At 40.2% G+C, this 23,847-nt stretch overlaps 1 protein-coding gene across 2 annotated transcripts; it reads left to right on the top strand.

Moving 5' to 3' along the window:
• The first annotated feature begins 662 nt into the window (after positions 1-662).
• On the top strand, positions 663-14,497 carry PARP11 (poly(ADP-ribose) polymerase family member 11). 2 transcript variants are annotated; one of them, XM_074901240.1, is made up of 8 exons: positions 663-775; positions 4,371-4,499; positions 4,599-4,719; positions 5,972-6,047; positions 7,550-7,622; positions 7,710-7,840; positions 11,683-11,834; positions 12,284-14,497. In XM_074901240.1, the coding sequence occupies exons 1-8, from the start codon at positions 734-736 to the stop codon at positions 12,595-12,597; spliced, it is 1,038 nt and encodes a 345-aa protein (XP_074757341.1). In that variant the 5' UTR covers positions 663-733; the 3' UTR covers positions 12,598-14,497. The 2 variants fall into 2 exon arrangements, with proteins under 2 accessions (XP_074757341.1, XP_074757342.1); XM_074901241.1 differs by lacking the exon at positions 663-775 and adding an exon at positions 806-1,089.
• The last annotated feature ends 9,350 nt before the right edge of the window (positions 14,498-23,847 follow it).

Below are 23,847 nucleotides of genomic sequence, written 5' to 3' on the forward strand. Positions count from 1 at the left end.
AGGGGCCCAAAGCTGAACACAGGAATCGAGGTGCGGCCTCCCCAGTGCCGAGTACAGGGGTGAGATCCCTTCCCTGTCCCTGCTGGCCACGCTATTGCTGACACAAGCCAGGATGCCATTGGCCTTCTTGGCCCCCTGGGCACACTGCTGGCTCCTGTTCAGCCGGCTGTCAATCACCCCCCAGGTCCCTCTCTGACTGGCAGCTCTCCAGCCGCTCCTCCCCAAGCCTGTAGCGCTGCTGGGGGTTGTTGTGGCCCAAGGGCAGCCCCCGGCATTCGGCCTCATTGAAACTCCTCCAGTTGGGCTCAGCCCATCAAACCTCTCCACCGGGCTGTGTGTTTAAATACGCACATTTCCCTCATGAGTGGCGGGCGAGCGGGCGGACGCGCGGGCGAGAGGGAGGGAGGGCGAGCGAGCGGGCGGGCGAGCGAGCGAGCGGGCGGGCGGGCGGGCGAGCCTCAGCTCTACCCGGTACACAGTTCTCCTCCCCCCGGTCCCGCCTCCCCTCCCGGACCCGCCTATCCCTCTGCATGTTCCCATATCAGGCCCCGCCCCTCTATGTGATGGACCTATGGAGCGCGACCTGTCACAGCTGTTGCTCCGCCCCTTTCCTCCGCCACCGATAACGGAAGCGCCCGGAGCCGGCCGGTGACGCGCCCCGCGCGGCTCCTCCCACACGCATCCCCCCACTCGTCCCCCCGCCCGCTCCGGCCTCCCCCCGGCTCCAGGCGGCATGTGGGGAGCGGGCCCGGGCCCGGGGTGGGCGGCCGATGCGGTGAGTGCGGGCGGGAGGGTGACGGGGGAAACGGCCGCTCCTTTCCTCTTTTTCCTCCTCCGCCCGTCGCCGTGCTACGCGCGCCCCGCAGGCCGCTTCCCTTCCCCACCCGCCCCCGCCGGCCGGCGCGCTGCCAGGTTGGGGAGGGGGGTGGGGGGCGTAGGCCACCATCTGCGGGGAAGCCGAGGGCCCGGTTGGAGGTCTGGGTCGTAGATAGGCCGCTCCGCCATGTCCCTGAGCTCCGATGGGGTCAGCCCTGGAGGTGGGCGGTCAGGGGGCTGACTGCGACGGTGCTCCGCTGCAGCACAAAGGGGGTAAGTGGTGGCACAGCTGCGGAGGGCATTGTCATTTCACGCTGTGTCCTGTACTAGTGCTAATGCTCTTCTTCCTTCACACTGCCCCTCCCGAGCTCAGCACTCTTACCTCAGCCAAGTCTCCTGCTCAGGTACTTTGTTCTCTTAAGGAAGAGCCACAGAGTCCTTTAGCACCGCCGGTGTTCCCACCAGGGAGCTGTACAAAGTTGATGTTTGTAGGCGAAAGAGTCTTTGGCAATAAAGCACAATCTGCCAAATGGAAGTGGACCACACAAGAAGGCAGACAGATACACCCATCAGGATGCTTCTGTATTTTTTACCTTGAGGGTGGTGAGGCCCTGGCACAGGTTGCCCAGAGCAGCTGTGGCTGCCCCCTCCCTGGAAGGGTTCAAGGCCAGGCTGGACGGGGCTTTGGGCAACCTGGGCTAGTGGAAGGTGTCCGGGCATGTCCATGGCAGGGGGGTGGGACTAGATGATCTTTAAGTTCCCTTCCAGCCCAAACCGTTCTGGGATTCTACATGCAGCGAAGCGTGTTTATTATTCAAACTTAGAAATACTTCTGGGAAAAACGAGGCAATGCATTACCAGTAGTACTAAAGCCATTCAGTCACAGCACAACACGCAATGAGCATTCACTCTGTTTAGGAGGATCCTTTTGCTGTCAGAGAGTGTTTAATCTGAGCTGTTCTTGTATCTCCGGGACTGGTAGAAACAGTGCTAATAATGGGAGCTGAGAGGCCTTGTGTTACAGACAGCACTGCTAATAAAATCCTCATTGCTGTATCTTTTGATAGTTAACATCCTGTCATCCATAAAAACCCACTGAGATTTTTTTGGCTCGCTGTGCATGCATTCAGAGCTTCTTTTGGACAAAAAGCTGCCTGCTCCTTATAAATGGTGTGGGTTTGATTTTAAATTCAGCAGTAAGTTGAGCAATGTCCTTTAAGCATTTTGGATTCATATCACCTTTTGATAACAGGCTATCTTGGTTTTGTGACTTTATATGTTCATGCCTCTTGGTCATTCTTCCATACTTCTAAGAATCCTGGAATCTACCTGCTTCCCCTGGAGTTTGTGATGAGGGTAGTACGTGTGGATTGGATGTAACATTTTTTAAAGCTATGGGAATAACTGTCTCCTTAGTTAATGATTTATTCTGAAGGCAGTGTTGCCCCCAGAGGAGTATAAGTGTGTTGATGGGGCACAGGTGAACACACCTTCTCTGTAATGTGTTCAAAAGGCATTACTGATTTGATTGATCAGATTAACTAATGCTGGGATGGAGCTGAGGTCTGGCTGTTTTAGTGGGAACATGAGACTAATGTTACCAAAAAAGCCTGAATTGCTTTCCTCTTATCTTTAAAACGTGGACTACCTCTGCCTTCTCTCTGTAGAAGAGAACATAACCAAATAGTCATCTGAGAGGAAGAGTCAAGTTGAAGGTGAAAGATTATCATCAAATGTCGGCCAGTTGTGCTTTAAACACGAAGAGAATGTAGGCTCTGTGACTTTGTATTGCTGTGAGGAATAGAAGAGATCTTGGCAGATGCCCTCTGAAATAGAGAACAGTTTTTCTTATAAAAATATTTTTCTATGCAGCTGATGTATCTTTAGTGTAGTTCTGCTTGAACTTGAGGCAGTTATCCATGTTTGTAGCCTTCCATCTGTACTAAAGTAGTTTTGCCCTCAGATTCTACACTTTAAAGATGTGTTGTAAAGGTCTACTTCTGATTCCCCTGTTATATAAGCATCTAGATTTTTGTAGCCCGTTGGAGCTTTTGATGATACAGTCTCTAGCTATTACAAAGAGGTTTCAGGGATTGTTTTTCAAACAACCACAGAGGGCTAGCTTGGGAAAAACAAGGGGGAGGGATAGTGCTAGAATTGCCTTCTGCTCTCAGTAGCACTGGCCAGCTGGTGCCTACTTGTCATCTCCAGCATTTGCTTCTTCAGGTCTACTTTTTTCTGGGTTGAAGTGTCCAGGAAACAACTGAAACATGTCTGGGCTTACTTGTGCTGGAGGGTGTTGTTCCATTTATTGGAAGCAAAAGTTAAGCTGAGGAAATTGTTGAAAGAGTGCCAGTCTTGGTTAAGCAGAGGGGATGAATTGCTGACCTTTTCTGGGAGTAGGGTGAGCTTCTTTCTCTGACAGATTCCCCTAAACTACTTAACATTTTTGCTGGGAGGGGAGTGGCAAACAGGGTGGACATGTTAGGAGATACATGCAAGTAGAGTCAAGTACTTTCAGAATTTTCAGGATTTTATTGATGAATGAAGGAGGAGCTGAAATATGGCAGGGACTGTTCTAAAGGTATTTCAGCATAGCTCTTGGTAGGCTTGATCTTGTCTGCCTGCTTTTTGAACCTCCGTAAACTTGCAGCATCCACAGCATGCCTTGAAAAGGAATTCCACAGATTTACATCTGTTTTATGAAGAAGTTTCTCTTTTACTTGTTTTGAACTTGACACCTGCAGCCTTTGATATGTGTCTCCTTATGTTGGAAGAAAATTTGATTCATCATTCCCTATTCAGTTTTGTCATGGTTTCGTAGACCTCTGCTATATCATTTCCTCAGTCCTTTTTCTTCTGTCAGGCAGAACCCTAACTATGATAGTCATTGCTTGTGTGGAAGCTGCTCTGGCTTTTGGTGTGAACTTTCTCTGTAATTACAAGTACAGAGTACCCATCATGTTACTGTATCATTTCTAAGTAGGTGCATTAGGGGGGAAAGAAACCTTCATGCAGTGTTGAGGAATAATGCACTGTGGACATGCACAGTTAAATAATTATATTCTTTGTCTTAGTTTTTGATTTTTTTCTAATTTCTGATATCCAGTCTAATTTGTTAACTGTTGGTGAGTACCTAGTAGATGTTTTCATCAGAGGCTATCAGACATAACCCCAGCAGCTCATTCCTGAGTGGTACGTAACTTGGAGCCTGTTGTATTTATGAATGGCCTTGTTCATATAACCATCAGTATGAAATTTAACACTTCTGTTTGATCTGATAAAGCCTATAGTGCTTGCCTTTACTGGCACACTTACAGACATTTAGAGAGTTTTGAAAATGTTTAACTAACTTAAAGGATAATACTGATTAAGTAGCAAATTAAGAATTTTTCTCTAAAAAAGAGAAAACACATCTTCCCTCCACCTGCCAAGGAGGGTTTTTTTAAGTATTGCAAATTTTAAATTATTTTGCTTTTTTGCAAATTTCTCAAATAATGCATTTTTGCAAATAGTATCAAAACTTTTTTTGTGTATGTGTGTGAATATTTCAGGAAATGCTTCAAAGGACATCAGAAGATTTTCTTCCAAAGATGGAAAGTTCAGTTGAAGCAATGGATACCTCTGATACCCAGTGGGGCTGGTTTTATTTGGCTGAGTGTGGTAAATGGCATATGTTTCAGGTAAATACCTATGAAGTTATATTAACTGTGATGTACTCCATACATCAAACTACCTATTGCTGAATTTGTCTAAATGTTCTTTTTTCATTTATTTTGAAGAGCGATTCAAACAGTCATTGCTCTGTTAGCAGTGAAGATATTGAAAGGAGCTTCCAAACAAACCCACATGGTTCTGTTTCTTTTACTACTGCGAAATTTAACTACACACTAGACTTTTCAGGTATGTATCATTTCACAGAGTAAATTTAAATAACAGATGCCAGATGGACCAGTTCATTTGTTCATTCAGCAAATTATTTACCATGTATCTAGTGAAAAAACTTGTGATTGGAAATGTCTTCTGTACTAGAATGTACATAGGAGTTTTTAGAAGCAGCTGCTGCCCTGTTACATTTTCTGGTGTAGTTTATTATTAAAGTAGCATGTCTTGTTTAGTAGCTCTCCATCATGATAGTGCTGCTTACCTCAGCTGTAGATGATATGTAGCATACATTGGACTGGGAAGTTTAAACCTTTTTTCTTTAACTTGCAACTGTTTGTAAGGTTGAAAAGCTTCTTCCAGAATCTGTATAAGAAACATTGATAGGAAGGAAGCTTTCTGCAAAATACTGCTATCAAAGTGATTTTTATAATTCATCAGGTAGTTGAAGCCAGTTCTTTTGTCAGAATAACAAGAAGATAGGCAAAAGGATTTTTTAGTAGATTGTAGAGGTCTCACTTATGCCATGCTTGTAAATTACAGACTGTTACAGGATTCTAATGTATGTACCTAATTATAAATTAACCTGTCCTTTATTGAAAGGTGTGTTGTAATGACTTCCTTTCTTTTTTTAATTTTCCATCCATAGATTATTTATTTTCTGATTAAATTATGAAACAGGTATATGCTTAAATATAGAAGCCTCTTCCAAATCAAAGAAAATAATAGTATTTCAAATACAGAAAGTGGAGACAGGGTAAAACAGTGATGTACTGGGAGTAAAGTAGTATGTAACAATATAGGAAGTTTTATATTTACTTGTGATGAAATGTCTGTTCAAAATAACCTTTGTTTCGTATCCAGAATAAAAACATTAAATGCAAACTCTAAGCAACAATTTTTATGTTGCTGTTTGTAGGTTGTGATGTCTTGAATTAAGGATAGTAGTAATGTGCTTTGTCATCCTAGTTGTATTAAAGTCAGTGGAAGTTTTGCCAGTGATGTAGTGGAGGTGAATGTTAGATGGGTATTTTAACAATAAATGTTTTGTTTGTGTAATAGTTGCACATTATGCCAACTCCTATAAATGACAGTGATTCTGAGGCCAGTATTGAGAAATGTTTATCAGAAATGCTGATTTGTTAATTGTGGAAATAGGGATTCCTGTCAAGCAACTGTGGGAGTAGTAATGTTATTTTAATGACACTTAAATATTTCATATGCTATAGATGAATTCCAGAAACTTTCACCCTAACTCTTGTTTTATGCTCAGTGATGAAACAAACCAACCTAACGACCCTTAAGCAACGTCCAATAAAGCGAGCTCCCTTTTCTATCAGTGCTTTCAGGTAAGGAAATAAAAGGAAGACTCCTTATTTTTATTTTATTCCTGCTTCTTCTAAGTAAAATGAAAGAAAAAATGTTATATTTATTTCCATTTTGCATCAAACAATTTGAGAGGGGAATTGAGGCAGGAGAGCTAGTCAAGTGAAGAAGGAAGACATTTCAGAGAAGAATGACAAAAGAATTTTTAGTTTGCCTTTTTATCTTTTTTTCTGAAAAAGTAAAGAACTTGTGGTGGAAGAGGCAAGGCATACTGAATACTGCTATCCTTAAAGCTGTGCCTGACTTTAGCCGTTGGAGTCCCTTGCTGTAAATACTTGTTGAATCAGAATTGCTGGAGAAGCAGCAGCAAAAAAAGAGTTGTTTTTTCCATTGTAATAATGCCTTCATAAATCATTAGGAAGTATTATTGTAACAGCAAAAAAGATTGAGTTCTATTTTCTTGCCTGTATGTTTTAATCATTTACTCTAAAATATTTGAAATTACAAGAAATTGCATCAAAACAATCGCATATTGTTTTATGAGTCTAATTGCTTTAGATTATAAGTTTCTTACCATCTGATCAGATGTAAAGCTGTGTTGATGCAAATCTGTTACTCACTAAACAATAAACTGATCTATGCAGTGATACTACCACAGGTGAAATGGACTGTTTGGAATACAGGGGGCTTTTTCCCCAAATATTTTCTTAGAAATAATTTTAGTTCTGAATTCTAGTCTGGTTGTACTTTCAAAAAGAAATTTGGCATTTTTAGTAAGAAATGTAGTAGCAATCTTTTTTACACTGATAGTCAAGAAGGGGTTTTTTTTTTTTTGAAGTGTCAACTGCTTATTTAATGGATGTTTGCTGAAGAATGTATGCAATAATGTAGCAATTCACTTGTGTTTTTTTGTTTCTTGAGTAATTGCATTCAGTACCCTCTTTTCATGTTATGACACCATTTTTTACTTTCAGGAGGTTGCTTAATTTAGTCCTGGTTTTAAGACTTAAAAGCTGCTATGTATGTGGTGTATATGTTTAAAAGACTCTTTTTGTCAGAGTTTAGTTTGGTTTTTATAAATTCAATTACAAATGTGTATTTCTAACATGATTCTTTTAAACACTTCAGATGAGGGCTCAGTTTCCAGAGGCTTAGGCTAGTTGTAGTTCCTCATAGTTTGGAATGTCCAGGCTATATCTACACTCTCACATTTCTAAATTAGTGTTGCTCTCCTGATGATGTGGACCTTTCTGACCATCTCTTCTGATTTATATTCCTATCTTTTGTTAGGTAGGTGTTTTATTAAAACTGTTCATTACTGTGGTTTATTTATAATAACTTAATCCAGAATTTGAATGCAAAATAACACCTCTTAAATTTACCTGCTGACAACAGCCTTTGAATTACAACCCAAAGTAGTTTTGTATAAGTTTGGGGTGTTTTTGCGTACTGTGCTGTTGGGAGGAGGACAGGAAGAAAATGCTTCATGTCTTTGATATATGTTTTTACCTTTTTTTGTTTGAAGTTTCATCTGTGAAAATGAGGCTATCCCTATGCCTTCACACTGGGAGAATGTAAATACCGAGGAACCATACCAGGTAAGAGTTGGTATGCAAGTTGGTCAAAATCACATTATGATAAAATAATGCATCGAATTGAAATTGTACTAACCTCTTTTTTTCCAGCTTATTCCATTGCAAAAGAAAACAAATGAATATAATGAAGTTTCTAGTCTCTTTGGAAAAACAATGGATAGCCACCGAATTAAAAGAATTAAGAGAATACAAAATCTAGACTTGTGGGAGTTTTTTTGCAGGTGAGATTATTTCTAAAAACCAACAGTTTTAGGATTGTTAACGAAGCAAATCTTGAAGGCGTGTAGCAAAAATATGTTTAATTGCTTTCATTATTAATGAAAATAAATGTTACTCTTTATCTCTCTTAAATTTTCTTATTTGTCATTCCTCTGTATTCATAATCCCATATCCAAGACTGTAGCTTCTGCGTGTGCAGAAATGTAATACTTGTAGAAATGCATTACATGTAGATGTAGCACAGATAAAACTGATGCATTAAAGATGTTTAGGATGTCCATGTGGTAGATGCCCATGGTAGTTACAGTGAAGTAAGGAGAGGAAAAATAAGCTTTCTGTAAAATAATTCCTTGACAGGCTTGTACTATTTTAATTTTTAGTGAACAAAGCAAATGAGTATCTGTGGCTTTTTTAGTTCTCTTTTATAAATATATAGTTCTCAACTTTATAAAATCTAGGATAGAATTAAGTGTCCAATTAGCACATATTTATGTAATTTCTTTACGTTTGGTGTGCTACAAAAGCTTTTACTAAGTTCTCTGCTTTTCCCTCTTCATATTGTGCTGTCCTGGAAGAAGGAGAAAGTGTGAAGTTCTGTTTCCACTTATTTCATAGTATCAGTCTTAAGCAGTTGTATTTGGCAAAAATTATTTGTATAGCCTCTAAGAAGGAGTACCTATGAGAATCAGTTTTAAAGATTTATTACACTGTTCAAACCAACTGAACTAAGTTAAATAATGAGGAAATCACTTAGCAGATGTATATTTTAAAATTGCATAAGTTGTATGATTTTTTGAAAGATGTAAAATTGTTAATTTAAAGCTGTGTCATGAATATGCATAAGGAAATTAAGCTCTTGGTTAAGAGAGTTAACCTCTTGGTTAAGAGAATTTTCTTAATTGCAAATCTATTTGGTTATATTTACTTATTTGGTTGTATTTACTTGTTTAGGTATTAAGGCTTATGTGCTTGGCCTTGTGTTTCAAGATCTACCTTTCTACAAATAAGTTTCTGGAGAGGTATATTTATACCATCTTAATACCAATCTTAATTTTTGAGAATAGGAATACTAAGCAGACTTCAAAGTAAATATCCTTTGAATCTCCAGTGGAGATGACAGTTGGGGGCAGAAGACGACCTTTTTTGCTTAGCTTAGGAACTGATGTCATTTGGAGAGTGTGCTACTTTTGCTGACTGGTCAGTGAGTAGAATTCATGGTTTAAGAACTCTGAATCTATGGATACTATGCTAGATTATTATCAAAGGGCAAAACTGAGAATGGGAAATAGAATTTCATACATCAGGAGTATTATGGTCATCTGTATATAACTAACTACAAAACAAGGTACTTTTTAGTACCTGTACGATATAAAAATATGTGGAGAAAAGTCATTTCAGTTTTAAAAGTTTTCTCCTGTGTCAAAAAAAAATAAATACAACTAACAGTAAAAATTTCGAGAATAAGTGTATGCAGTTGAGGCTTAGCTGCTTTTCTGTTGAGGGTAAAATACAGCCTTGGATTAGTGGATTTACACACACTGGTGAAGAAATTATTGCCCGGTGGTATACTACAAAGAAGTAGGTATTCCAGCACTTCAAATTCACTAAAAGTTCTTTTGGTGTCCCATATGGGAAAGTGAAAGTAACAGAAGATGAATCTTAGTCTAGTATATTTTGGTTTATACCTCTCAGTTTGGAGGTGTAGAGGAGTAGAGCAAGTGGAAAATGGTGTTTGGTCAGTGAGATTGCTGACCATCTTTAGAAAAGCTTGTGTGCTTGCATATGTACAAAGAACATGTCTCTGGGTATTTAGTTTTGGTTTAGGTTTCTCCTTTATTCAGTGAACTGGCTGTATGAGAACCTTCCGAGAGGTGGATCAACTTATTTTTGTTTTACTGGATTAGCTTGTCACTGCTGGTAGAAAGTGCCAAGACAAAGTTTTTTTAATAAAAGTTGGATTCTTTGATTTCTATTCCAAATCTACAAAAAGTCCTGCTGTGGCATTTCTGCATTCTCCAGACCCAGATTCTCAGGGTGCTCAGTATATTCCCCTACTTATGAGGAACAATTGCTACTTAAACTTTTGTGGTTTTGAGCAAGTGCTTTGTTTCAGTGATAAGGTCCATGATTAAATTTGAGCATCACTACATGATGCATTATTATTTGCATCATTGTAGTGTCCCAAACATGACTGTTCCCATATGAATGACTATTTTAAATTGGTTTTATGAAATCAACTAGTCAGAGATAATGAAGATGTTACAGAACATTTTTGGACAATTGATTATACACCTTTTCTATAAATTTGTTCTGTTCCCCTATTTCAAGAGAAGTTACTCTAGGCTACCTTATATACAGAGATCAGCAGCCAACAGTAGAGGGCTGCTGACTGAAAAATTTCAAATGTTCAGGATTATTAGTCCTTAGCTCAGAGGTGTTGCCTCACACAGGTAGTTTTCTCAAGATGCAGGGAGTCTTGGCTCCTGGGTTTTGTTGAATTGCTAACACAGTGGAACTTGAGTGCTGGAACCTCTCTGCCTCTGACACTGTCACAGATTAGTGAAACCTTCCAGATGCCCTTGAGATTCTACTGACATTCTTCTGATTTGGAAAGCAGATTTAGGGGGAAAAAAGACACACAAAAATTAAGTTGCCAAGATGTAGTTATTTTAGTTTGCGCTAAATGGAAGAGAAAAAAACAAGCTCAACAATAAAACATAATAAACACATCTTTCCAGCTAAGTACTGCAAGATTTTCAGTTCTGTGAAATGTAGTTATTTATAAATAATGCCTAATTGCAGTGTAATGCCATTAATATGATGAAGAATCTTTGCTGCCTGTCTCTTTCCTTGGACCTGGTTGATAGGACTTCCTCAGACTGCATCTAAACTGTAGGCCCTGAGAACACTTCTCCAGTTCAAGTGTGCACTCCAGTTATAAACAGATTGCTTAATCTGGTAAATCTAAGTATATGCATGAGAAACCTAAGTATGTAGCACAAAGCCTCTTGCACTGTGGCTTTTATAGGAAGAAAATTCAGGTATGTAGACAAGAACAAAGGTATGATGCATTCCTACTTGTCTTTGGACATTCAAGGGATCATAACTATGAACAGCTCAGTGATTTAAACACAGCTCCAGAGTACTTCTTCATGGATTTTAGGAACACTCAGCTGACAGAAAATCGCTTAAAAAAGATTGATGGAAAATGTGTCTGTTCTTTAACTGAAGGTATTCCATGGCCTTCTGCCCATGAGACTGTAATATAGGTTCACCTGTAGTATAATTTTTTTCAAAATTGATGTAACCCTCTCAATGCATGACTTCTCTGTTTTAGAAAGTATGTGAACCATAAATTTAGAAAACCATTATGAAATCATGTTGAAGTAATTTTACCTAAAAATACAGATAATTTTATTTTTTATATTTTTGCCACTTTACCTGGGTAATTATAATCCACTAACTTCATTGTCCCTCTCACCATGCTATTTAAGTAGGTGGAGGAGGAAAAATGCCTTTCTTTTAAAAAATGTATTTGCAGAAAATGACCACACTGAAACTAATGCCAAATGAACACCGTTGATAAAATTGGTATAAAAGTCCTTTTTACCTAATCTTGCATTACTTCTGAAAATGGTCCACAGCATCCAGAAATGTTTGATTTCTAAACATGTACCTTAAGCATCCTGATCTCTGTAGAATTCTCTACTAGAATCACCTAGACACTTGTGAAAGTGGAATGTATGGAGTGTTTTAGGTCTGTCCCCTCTGCACTATTGTCAGAGTACTAACTTAATTTGATTGTACAGATGTTTGTAATGCTTGTATTGTGTGTTCTCTGTAGGAAAAAAGCTCAGCTAAAGAAGAAAAGAGGTATTCCAATTATTAACGAGCAGATGTTATTTCATGGCACCAGTAATGAATTTGTAGAAGCAATATGCATTCATAACTTTGACTGGAGAATAAATGGGATGCATGCTGCTGTATATGGAAAAGGTAAGTATTTTTGTCACATACAACAGTTTGGTAATCTTAACAGTTCAAAATTAAGTGTTTCCTACAGTGTGTTCTTTGTGATGTACTCCCTGTGTTTATCTAAGAGCTGTTTAATATAGCTCTGCTTTTGCAGCAAGTGTAATTAAGAAGGTTAGGATGCAGTAAGGAATGTAATTGTCTCAACTGTCTGGGAGGACTGGGGAGAGTGGGGAAAGGATGCCCAAGCAAGCAGATCACAAGACAATTTTCCTAGTAAAGTGTTCCCACTAGAAATATTTGGTCGTGTTGCTATAATCTTAACAAGTTAGACGAAAAAAAAAAAAAAGATTGCTAATGAACATAAAAGAAGAGATAGCTTTCATCATCCTGATAGCTATTGATATATCCATGCTCTAGTAGTTAAGCTGTCATGATAAGAATGTTATCAGATTTTTTTTTTTATTTGAAAGGGACCTATTTTGCAAGAGATGCATCATATTCCAGTCGTTTCTGCAAAGAGGACATGAAGCATGGAGATACTTTTCAAATACATGGTGTGAATCTGCAGCCTCATCTGCATAGACCAGATAAAGTTATGTTTCTTGCTCGTGTATTAACTGGTGACTATATCAATGGTGATTCCAAATACATGAGGCCTCCTTCAAAAGATGGAAGTTTTGTGAACTTGTATGACAGCTGTGTGGATAATACCTGGAACCCAAAGATCTTTGTTATCTTTGATGCCAATCAGATCTACCCTGAGTACTTAATTGAATTTTGTTAAACTTGAAAGGAGCTGAACTGAATGTTGTTTGTGTCTTTTTTGATACTTCTGTTTCTTTTCTAAAGACAACAATACAAAAACATGAAGCGTAAAAGGAGAGAGGTGAAAGAAAAGCTGCATATGTTTATGGAGGAGGGAAGCTATTTAAGAGAGATTGTTGAACTGTTTTAAAAAACTGTAAACTTTACTAATGCGTTTTTCCAATGTAGGGATTATTACAAATTTAAGATTGCTTAGTGAGCCTTAAATATATTGGGCATTGGTAAGTTTTCAAAGGCAAGATTTATGTCATGATTTTTTTAATATATTACAAGTATTTATTCACGTGGTAGAAATATGCCTGTAATATAGTATGCATAAGATGAAACTAATTTTTTTATAAAGATTGTCTGTAGAACACAAAAATAACAAAAACAACAACAAAAAACAAACCCAGGGGACTTGGCTACATATGTGTGTATGTCTGTGTTCTGTAGTACACGTTGCTTTGTGTTTGGATGTCTCTTAGTTAGGTTTTTTCTGTAGGTTTAGAATCCATTCTGGAGAAAACTCATGAAGGAGCTATAAAGTTCACCAGAGCTGTTATGTTTAACTTTAGGTACATTTTACTGTAAGCTTCAGTTATATACTTGCAAAGATTTAATCATATACTTGCAAGATTACAAACCCCTTACACTAGGATTTGGACTTTGGTTTTGATGGAGATGAGGCACATAAGCTTTTGTGGTTGTTAATTGTTTGGTATGTAGCAGTTGAACTCAATGTTGAGATACCAGCAGTGCCATACACCTTTCGAAGTTCTTATTCTATAGAATTTTTTCCTTGTTATAGTATGTATGTGCATGTACTTACTGCAGCTGTACTGCTGTGATTCTTGCCCGGTCAGGGTTTAAGAAGCACTTGGTGTTTGTGCACTTTTTATTACTGAAGGCAATGTTTAGATTAACTTGACTGGGAATAATACAGTTAAACTAACAATGAAAACTTCAAAAGATGCCATCCTTTAATTTTTAAACACTTGTGTAGAACAGGTTTGCATAACAGGCATAGTTGTAAAGTTGAAGCGGTTTTTTTCACATGTAGAAAGAGCAAAAGAGACAATATTTGGTTAAAGAACAAACTTGAGTACCTAAATACATGATGAGCCTTAAGAAGTGGCTGATTCAGTAAAATGTGCTGAAATGTTAAACAATTTCCTCTAAAATTGTATCCCTAGTGTTTGTTAAAGAAACTAAGGAGCACTAAGGGACGGTAATACAAGTCTAAGTGGAAGCATCCCAGGCTGCTTCTTTGGCTATGACCAGTAACAAATCCTTATAGAAATATTATATAATTGTGGCAGATACGAATGATCCGTGTTAGTCTGTCATGGAACTATTAATGGACTTTTTGATCCAAGGCTGTGTTTAAAATCTGTTCTATTTAAAAGGCACTGCAGCTGGCATCACCAAATCTGCTCAAAATCACATTAAACTTACGGAACTAAAAGCAGAATATGACTACATATCTGGCATCATAACTGAAGATGCAAAGATCTCTTCCTTCTCCTTAGTGCTGTTTGCCTGTCTGTGGATCTTGCACAAGTTGGGTGTCTGTATTTGTAATTCCATGGCAGCTTTTCCTTTTGCTTCTGTTCCTGAACTGTTTAGGACTAAGATGTGTTTCCCTTTATTTTAGTGCAACAGAAAGTGTGATCTCTGATTCCAGTTGGAAACTCTAGGTTCTACTGTTGTAGGCATGATTTGTGTTTGATTCACTGCTATGCTGTCGGTGTGAAAGGCACATTGTTCCTCATGTTGTATAAAATATTTAATAGCAAATGATCCAGGGAATTTGTGTATTACTGACTACTTTTTATTCTTATATGGTATTCTACAGAACATACATTTTATGAAACTAACATATGTGCTGTTGTTCCTTTGATTTGGTCTTTTATTTCTTCTGAGGTCTGAACTGATGGTTTTAGTTAAGAAGGAAGAAGTTTCTTTTTTGTGTGTGTCTCATGGACACAAAATAACCATAATCTATACTGATCTTAGTGAATTCCAATTGTTTGTGTGGTGGTGTCTTGTTTCCTACTTAAATCACTTGAATGGCAGAATCTTAATCGTAACAAATCACTGTGCAGTTGTAGTTTCAGCTGCTCTTTTAACGTACTGCTCTGCTTTCTGGTGTCCATTTTTGTGCTGATCAATCTTGATGCTGAAGGTATCTGTAAAGTAGCCATTCTTTTGCTGACAAGGAGACATTATTATTGTAACTCTACAGGTGGCCAATACAAGAACTAGCTGGACTTAAAAGAAACAGTGAAGGAAGAAGGGAGGAAAATAATTTCTTGGACTACGGACCATTAAAGGGAAGGGATTTAGTCTGATTTCTGGGGCAGGAAACCTGCTATTTTCTGTTACTATTTCAAGTAGCGAAACTTTATGCTCCATTTTCTTTTTACATCAGTGCAAGAGAGCATGTGCTGATCTGAGGTAAAGCTTTCTTACTAAATTATTATTGTAGCAGAATATTTTCACATGGGCACAACACTTCAGTATGAGCTGATCTTCTATATCATGCTGGCCTCCTGTGCCAGCTTTGCTTTTTAGAATGGGTGTGTACTTAATTATTGCTGAACAGATCTCATTCATCCAAAGCAGTCTGGGAGAGCATCTGTCTTCAGTTCATTTATAGGGGCAGTTTGTACAAACTTTTGTTTTCAAGTTAAAATCTGCAGAAACAAAATGACACAGTTTTAGTTTTTAATAGATGTCCCCGTACCCTCACATCCTAGTTAGATGTGAGATACATAATGTACTGGCTGGAGTTAGTGACTTAAATTCCAGGAGTACATTGGATGCCAGCTCAGCTGGTAGTTTGAGGACAACTCTGATCCTTTATAAACCATTATCAGCACAGAAGATCACAGCAGGAAGACTAAGGTAGGTGGAGATTGTCTTCAGTAATTGCCTTTAGACTGATCAGTAGTTGGTGTGCTTCTCAGCTGCCTGTACAAACCATACATTTGATGAGCACATGTCAGTCTTAAAATTCCTTTGACCTATATGTCCATCAGTGGTGTAACTGATTATTATTAGACACTGTCCAAAACAGCAGACTTCCAGAACAGCATAGGTCTGCTCCAGTACAGCCATCTACTCTTGACAAATCACCAAAAAATTGGGACTGACAGATGGAATACTTCGCACTGTGGTTACTGCTTCTGTGCTTCTCTTGCTTTTCTCTGCTGACATAAGCCTGCAGAGTTAGTGAGAGAGTTTAAAAGCATAATCTCTCACCAGCCAAAATAAGTCTATCCTTGCTTAGCTGCTTTTTTTTTTTTTTTGGTTTTGTTAAGAGACAGAAACCGCTCACATTACTGATGAATTCACTGACTTGATTTCTGTCGCATACAGAGTAGAAAAACAGGTCAGATTTTTTTTTTTTTTTCCAAAAACACACATTGTATAGTAAATAGACTGTGCGGCCCTGGCCCAGACCCCAGGCTCCCCACAGTCACTGGCTAGTGCAGCTTAAAGGTTGCTGGTGAATACGCAGGCACACCCCCGGCACACCAGGGCTGGGGAAAACACAGACTCCCCCCAGCAGCTGGCACCAGGCACACGGGCAGTGACCCGTGGGCCCGCTCCAGTGGCGCTGAGCTCCTTGCTCACCTCGCTCACGCTGTCCCCGCAGAGCTGGTTTTGGGAACAGACACCGTTCCCACCCCAGGGACAGCGTGGGGGGGTTCAAGACCCCCACTGGGTCCAGTAGCTGACATGGAGACCCCACTCGTCCCAGTCGCTGGCACCACAGGCCAGGGGCGCCCACCCCCAGGTCTGAGCCCGGGAGCTGGCACCAGCTTCCCCTCACACACAGCCAGGTCTCACCAGTAGCTGCCCCGAGTCCTTGCAGCACGTGGCAGAGAGGGTGCCCGTGCGCAGAGAGATGCTTAAGAAGATATTGAATAAGAAGTTACAGGAAGCCAGGCCAGACTGCAGTGATCAGGCACAAGGCTCAGCCAGACAAGCGTACTGACCAGCCCCGTTTTACAGCTGACTGGCCCTACTTGCACCCCTTTCTGTCTACCACCCTTTGTTCCTCCCTGTCCCCCTTCCCCTGCACATCCCCCTCCCCGTGGCTCTGTGCAGCTCTGTCCATTCCTGCGCCCCTCGCAGTCCAGGGTCCCCCCGTGTGCAGTATTAGCAGTTGCAAAGTCACAGAATCATCAAGGTTGGAAAAGACCTTGAAGATCATCCAGTCCAACCATTAACCTCACACTGACCGTTCTCAACTACACCAGATCCCTCAGTGCTATTAGAGTCCCGGCTGATCTTCCTGAAGTGGCACCTGTGGTTTCTTCATAGCTCCTCGGTGTGAGTGCTGAGGTTTGTTCCTTGCCATTTCCTCCATGTTTGTTTTGTCAGGTCTGTGTCTCGGTGTATTTTGTTTCAGGTTTCCCCCTTTTCCCCTTAGTTTCCCAACTGACAGGTCCCCAGTCAGATCACCTTCTCACATGCCCTTATCAGTTGATGTGACTGACCAGGTTTGGTTCCCATCGCTTTATAAAGTCAGTCAGATTTGTGTCTCTGTATGTTCTTGTTCATGGCTTTTCTTACTGTCCCTGTTGCATTGGAAAAGGTCCTTGACCAGATACCCTTAAAGGAGTGACACTCTCATTCCACATGCCTTTCCAGATAATTATGCTACACAACATGTCCTGCAGTTCTTGTCCCACATTTGTCCTAATCTGGGAATTTATTTGGACAAGTCACATTTCATTCCTATGGTAAGGAATGCACATGGTAGGATCATTTGCACAGAGCTTTCATCATGATGCCAGGACAAGAGACAACCAAGGTGAACACAAAGACTGGAAGCCTGCAATTTCTTGTGAGTGGATCTTTAATTTTAAAGGGCCATTGGAATGTACAGAAGTATTTGGTGTATAGTAGAATAAGCAAGAAAAAAATTGCAGTTTAATGACGAGTGAGTGTACAGATGTCATGGTTGAAGCTTCTCACAGGGGCCAGTGCTATAGTCCCCTCCCCTGCCACCAAATGCCCCCGCACACACACAAACCCAGTACAAAAGGATTAAAAAAAGTAAATTCCGCCCATTCAGACAATCAGTTCCATGGAATATCGTAAAAAGAGTTCCTCTTCCTTGTGTGCTTGAAACTGTTATGACTTTGACACTGCTGTCGTGTTACAGATGGTAAACCAGCTGGTCATAGCTGTTTGCACACCTATTTGCAGATATTTTAAGATGATTTTACAGCTACTATTAGAGTCTTTTACAAAAGAGATTGTGACTCAGCTGCTAGAAACAACAGTCTTAAGCTATGCTCTTCTCAGCTATTGACTTCATTAATTAGAAAAGTCTTTAATTGCTGTATTTATATTTTGCCTCCCTAGTGCCTCAGAATGTCTTTGAGGGTTTTTTTGTTTCAGTATTTTCCTTTTTAGAAAAATGTATTTTGCAGTTGGAGAGGGATGAGAGAAGAATAAGACAGGATAAATCTACCAGTATTTGGGGAAGCTGCTTGGTCTGTGTGGTGAGTTTGTGCTTATCAAGAAGGCAGATACTGGAAATGATGTTTTCTATCTGAAACCAAGAACAGTTAGACCAATTTCCTGTTTCAGTCTGCTAGCCAATAAATGCCAAATTTTACTTAAAGGGAATGAAATCACACTGACACCAAAAGGAACAGCCTTCTCTTTACTGAGGTTCTCCACTGAATGGTTTTCTTCCCCTTGACTAATAAAGCAATGTAGTATGTAAACCAATAACAGGTGGTGAGTGTCTGACTCGTGTCTTGGTTTCAAGAAGGCAACGTAAGGCCTTAGCTTGCTCACCTCCCTCTTTCTGTTCCCATACTTTGCTTGCATTCACGTTGTCATAAAGTGAACCAGACAAAAGATCTAGACCTTTGCTAAAAGCTAATTTGGAGTGGGAAGGATGGTTTGGCTTAGTTACAGTTTTCTTTTCTGGTCTATAACACTACTGCATAAATAATACATGGCTCCAGTATAGCTGTCTACTGTTGACAAGACACAAAGGAAGATGGGATAATGATGTTAGGAAAAAAATGTAACAAGAATGATGGACCTGTGTCTTTGGAAGTAGCTCCAATTCATGGTGCATTGTGCATGAAACAATGTCAGCTGTAATGAAAATCTGCCACCTCAGAAGGCCGTCGGGCTAAAGCAGGCAGAAAAGACTTGAAGGGCAACAGCTGTACTCATCTGTACATCTGTACACAGGAGTACATCCTGACTACCGCTCTAGTTACAGCAGGGTTTTTTTAATTTAAAGAAGGAGTTCTTAAGGGAAGGATTACCTGATTACCTAATATACATAAAGACCACATTAGCTGCAATAGCCTTAAGGCATAGGAATTGGAGCAATAGTTATAAAACATGCTTGTCCTTCAACCTCCTTATTCACCTTTCTGTGCCTCACTTCCCATCTCATCGCTTTTTATGTTTACAACACATATGGAGTGCAGCTTGCAGCTGAGCTTGACTAGCACCCCCCAGATGTCCTTTGTAATATGCTAATGCAGTTTATTGTACTAAGAGATGTTTTTAGATTACAGACCTGGTGGTGACCAAGTAGCTAGTACCTGTAATTTTTTTCCATTTAATATCTACTCTTGAGCTGGTGAAGGTTATCCAAGAAATTAATCCCAACTGAAAACTGTTGGTGCAAATTAGGCTTTCAAAGAACGACTGGATATTGGATACACTGTGCTATTATCTATGTATTAAACCATGGGATTACTTTTAAAATACTTTTTTTCTATAAAAGGGCTGGGTGACACAAATACTTTCATCATAGATTTTGTGTTAACACAACTGTTGAGAATACTGTATCTCTGACAAAGCCCTGTCAGCTACTTACTGGATGTATCCAAGAGTGACTGCAATGGCAGCTCCAGCCTGAATTTTTTTAATGTTTTTGATTATTTTTTTTTTAGTATAAGAAATATGACCCAAAACAATGGTATAAAAGACAAGGACGAGAGATGGAAAACCTGTGAAAAAAAGATAAATGGGAGAAAAATGGTTCAATAAGTGAAATAGTGCATGTATGTGCATGAATACTGGGGCTGGCGAATGGAAGCAAGAAGGGGAGAGAACATAAAAACATTATTGCTTTAAATCTGTCCTTTAAAATTTTTAAACTCAGTTTCCATGCTGATGATTGTCCTGAATGTTCAGCAACCTTATGTATTCCCAGTGGGACAGAGTATTGGATGAAGAGTCAGAGGACCTGTAGTCTCTCTCGGCACTTTCTGATGCGGACACACTTACAGAAGTGGTACATAAATGATACAGAACTGTCAGATATGAGAGACGTAGCTCCAGCACCTCTTCTAAGCACTGTTGTAAGGAGCATGGGGATATCAAAGTATTGCTGTCTGCTGTACACATAACTGGCTTCTTGTGGGGCCAACATGCTTCCCGGAATATTCCCAGACCAGTGACATTGCATACATCTTGTCTTTGCACCTTTATCATGATAAATGTGTGATATCAATTTTACTGCACTTAATTGATCACTCCAGCATGACAAAAGGAGCAAAAATGTTCTGTTTTATATTAATGAATCAGAGGAAACTGTGTTGTTGCTCTAAATCTTTCTGTGCTTATGAAGCAATTGATTTCTGGACAGGAACTGTCTTCTGTTGTGTGCATAGACTACTTATTGCAATAGATCTCTGTTTTTCTTGGCCTTTAGCTGCTATGGTGGTAAATATGACTGATTTCCAATTTCACAATATGAACTTTCTCTGTCTCTTTGTAAAAAACAGGTTTCTATCAAGCATGCTCATAAAGTGGTGAGTTTCTAAAAGTTTTCCTTTGAAGCATAAAATCCTTCACCAAACAGTATTCAACACTCTATGAGAATTAATTAGGGAAGACAATATAGTTCTCTTTATAATAACTATTCATTTAAACTGAAAAGCCTTGAGTGGAAGAGATGTGACAAACGGAGCTTCTAGCTATCAGTGCACTTCAGCTGTTTCTGGGCTGGAATCTTTGTAATGCTTCATGACAGATAGCCAGGTTGTGGACAAAAATACACAGTTCACTCCCTCAGCATAACTGTGGGGTAATTGGTAAGGCAGTATATAATCAGTGTTGGATTTGATCCAGGATACCTTTCCCTTAGGAGAGTAGATCAAGATTTTTAATGGCAGTATGTTTTTAAGAGTAGTTTATAGTTCAGCAAACTGTGGAATATTGAGTAAAATTCGAACAGTATCATGGCACAGACTGAGAGAGATGTCCATCTACTGTACAGCTGGCTCCACATCCTCGCAGTGAAACTGTCCAAAATGGTGTTTTTCTTTTAAAATAAAAATTAAATGCTAATCCTTTTCAGTTTGAGATATATGAAGAGTGTGGCTGTAAAATGCGATAGGAAAAAAATCAACATGAAGAACCAATTTGAATGTTCCCCTGGAAATGTTGTGGATTTTAATATTTCAGAAACGGGTTCACTTAGCCCCGAGGGAAAGGGATTGGAAGAGCATGATAGATATGAACATGCACAAAGATTATACTTTCAGTATTAAGGGGGAAGAAATAGGTCACTGTAGGTTAGATAGCTAATTTGGTTTCATTTAAAGCCACAAGAGGTAGAAAGTGCTGAGCTGCAATCAGGAAGAATGGATACTGTCTCCTGAGGGACAAGACAAATAAGCAGCGTAGATATTAACTCTCCTTGCTTTGTAAACTCTCAATTTACACAAATACACCTGCTAATTCATTCTTTATTACTGATCTGATGTTGCCTAACTGGGAGAAGTGCCAGTTTATGCAACAGCTCTAATTAATTGTGTGACAGTGCTGAGATACCCATGGTTTAAGAAAAACATTTCTAATGCAGGACATATAGAAGGAAATACTTTTATTGTTAGGGGTTTTTTTATTTATTATATATTATGCCCAAGAATGGTCAATTCCAGCATGCAGAAAATCAAGCAAAAGTGGCAAGATGCCTGCCTGGATGAACAATTTGCTCCTGACTGAACTCAGATGTCAAAAGGAAGCACACAAGAGGTGGCAGCTTGGAGAGGTGACCTGGGAGGAATGCAGCAACGCTGTCTTGAGCATGCATGCACAGGCTTAGAAAAGCCAAAACTAAGTTGGAATTGAATGTGGTGATGGATTTGAAGGGCAACAAAAGGGGCTTTGTTGTGGTTTGTCCAGCCGGCAACTAAGCAGCCTGCGGCTGCTTGCTCAATCCTTGTCCCCCGTGGTGGGATGGCGAGGAGAATAGGAAGAAAAAGGTAAAACCTCATGGGTTGAGATAAGGACAGTTTTATAGGACAACACAAGGAGAGAAAAAGTAATTACTAACATAACACTGATAAAAGAATATATAAAGCAAGTGGTGCACAATGCAGTTGCTCACCACCCAGAACCTGTTGCCCAGCACGTTCCCAAGCCATGATCCCTCCCCACCCAGGCTAGCTCCCCCAGTTATATACTGGGTATGATGTCATATGGTATGGAATATCCCCCTGGCTGCTTTGGGTTAGCTGTCCTGGCTGTGCCCCCTCCCAGATAGAATTAATAGAAAATTAATTCTATCCCAGTCAATCCCAGGACGGGCTTCTAGATGTATACCAGTAACAAAACAAACAAAGAAACCAAACCCGAAACAATTAGGGAAGCAATGGGCCTGTTGGTGAATGGGACAGGGGATCTGGTGACAAAGGACAGGGAAAAGGCTGAGATACTCGGTGCCTCAATGGTAGGATCTGCCATCAGGATTCCCAGGGCCCTGAGACAAGTGGCAAAGTCTGGCACAGGGAAGACTTTCCCTCAGATCAGGGATCTGATGGTCGGACCCGGTGGATGGTGTAGGGTCCTGTGCTGGGGTGCCATGACAAGCTCTGCAGAAGGGACAGGCAGGGCAGGCGAGGCAGCGGGGCATGGCGCTGTAGGTAAGGAAGGGGTTGGATTGTGTGATGCTTACAGTTGGTGACAACATGGTTGAGACGCTCTGGGTAAGGATGAAGGGGAAAGCAAGTAAAGCAGGCGTTGTTGTGGGAGTCTACTATTGACCAACCAGCCATGACGATGACACCAGTAAATTATTCTATAAGGAATTAAGGAATATCTCTAGATCAACCTCCCTTGTCCTTATGGGTGATTTTAACTTCCTAGATACCAACTGTGAATATTATACAGTGGACACAAACAGGTCTGGGAAATTGCTGAAGCACACTGAAGATAACTTCTTGATGCAGGTACTGAGGGAGATGACTAGGAAAGGTGCCTTCCTAGAACTGTTTTTTTAAACAGAGAGGGTTTCGTGGGTGAAGTGATGATTGGTGGCTGTGTTGGTCACAGTGGCCACAAACTAGTCGAGTTTCAAATTGTTGGTGATTGATTGGAGCAAAACTGCCAGCAAAACTTTGGCCCTGAATGTGGGGAGAGCAGATTTTGGGCTGCTGAAGGAGCTAGTTACTAAGGTTCCCTGGGAATCTGCTTTTGAAAGTATTGGGGTACATGAATTCTGATCACTTTTTAAGGGCCATGTCTTAAGAATGCAGAAGCAGGCAATTCTAAAGTGTGGGAAGTCAAGCAAGTGAGGCAGAAGGCCAGCTTGGCTGAGCAGGATCTTCTTCTAGGACTTAGACAAAAAAAGGAAAGTGTACAAAGCTGGAAGCAAGGACAGGTGACACAGGAGGGCTACACAGATGTTGTTCACCACTGCAGAGAAAAAGTTCATGTGTCTAAAGCTTGATTAGAGTTCAAGCTGGCCAGAGCTGTGAAGGACAACAAAAAGGGCATTTTAAAATATGTTAATAGCAAAAAGAGAATGAGAGATAACATTGGTCTGTTGCTTGACAGGGTTGATCACCTCACAAATAGGGACACAGACAAAACAGAGATGTTTAATGCCTTCTTCACCTCTACCTTCACCACCAATGGTGCACCCTGGGACCCCTGGAGCCCTGTGCTGGAAGACCGTAACTAGGGAAATTACAAACTTCCAGCTGAGCCTGAACTTGTTCAGACTTGCTGCACCAGCTGGATGCACGTAAATCTATGGGCCCAAGGGGATTCATCCCAGGGTACTGAAAAGAGCTGGCCAATGTCATGGCAGGACCTGTTTCCATTATTTTTCATGGTCTTGGGAGCCTGGAGAGTTCCCAGCTGACTGGAAGTTGGCAAATGTTCTCTCAGTTTTCAAAAAGGGTAAGAAGGAAGATCCTGGTGTTGTGGTTTAATCCTA

Source organism: Athene noctua, chromosome 3, assembly GCF_965140245.1.
Source record: "Athene noctua chromosome 3, bAthNoc1.hap1.1, whole genome shotgun sequence".
Lineage (NCBI taxonomy): Eukaryota > Metazoa > Chordata > Aves > Strigiformes > Strigidae > Athene > Athene noctua.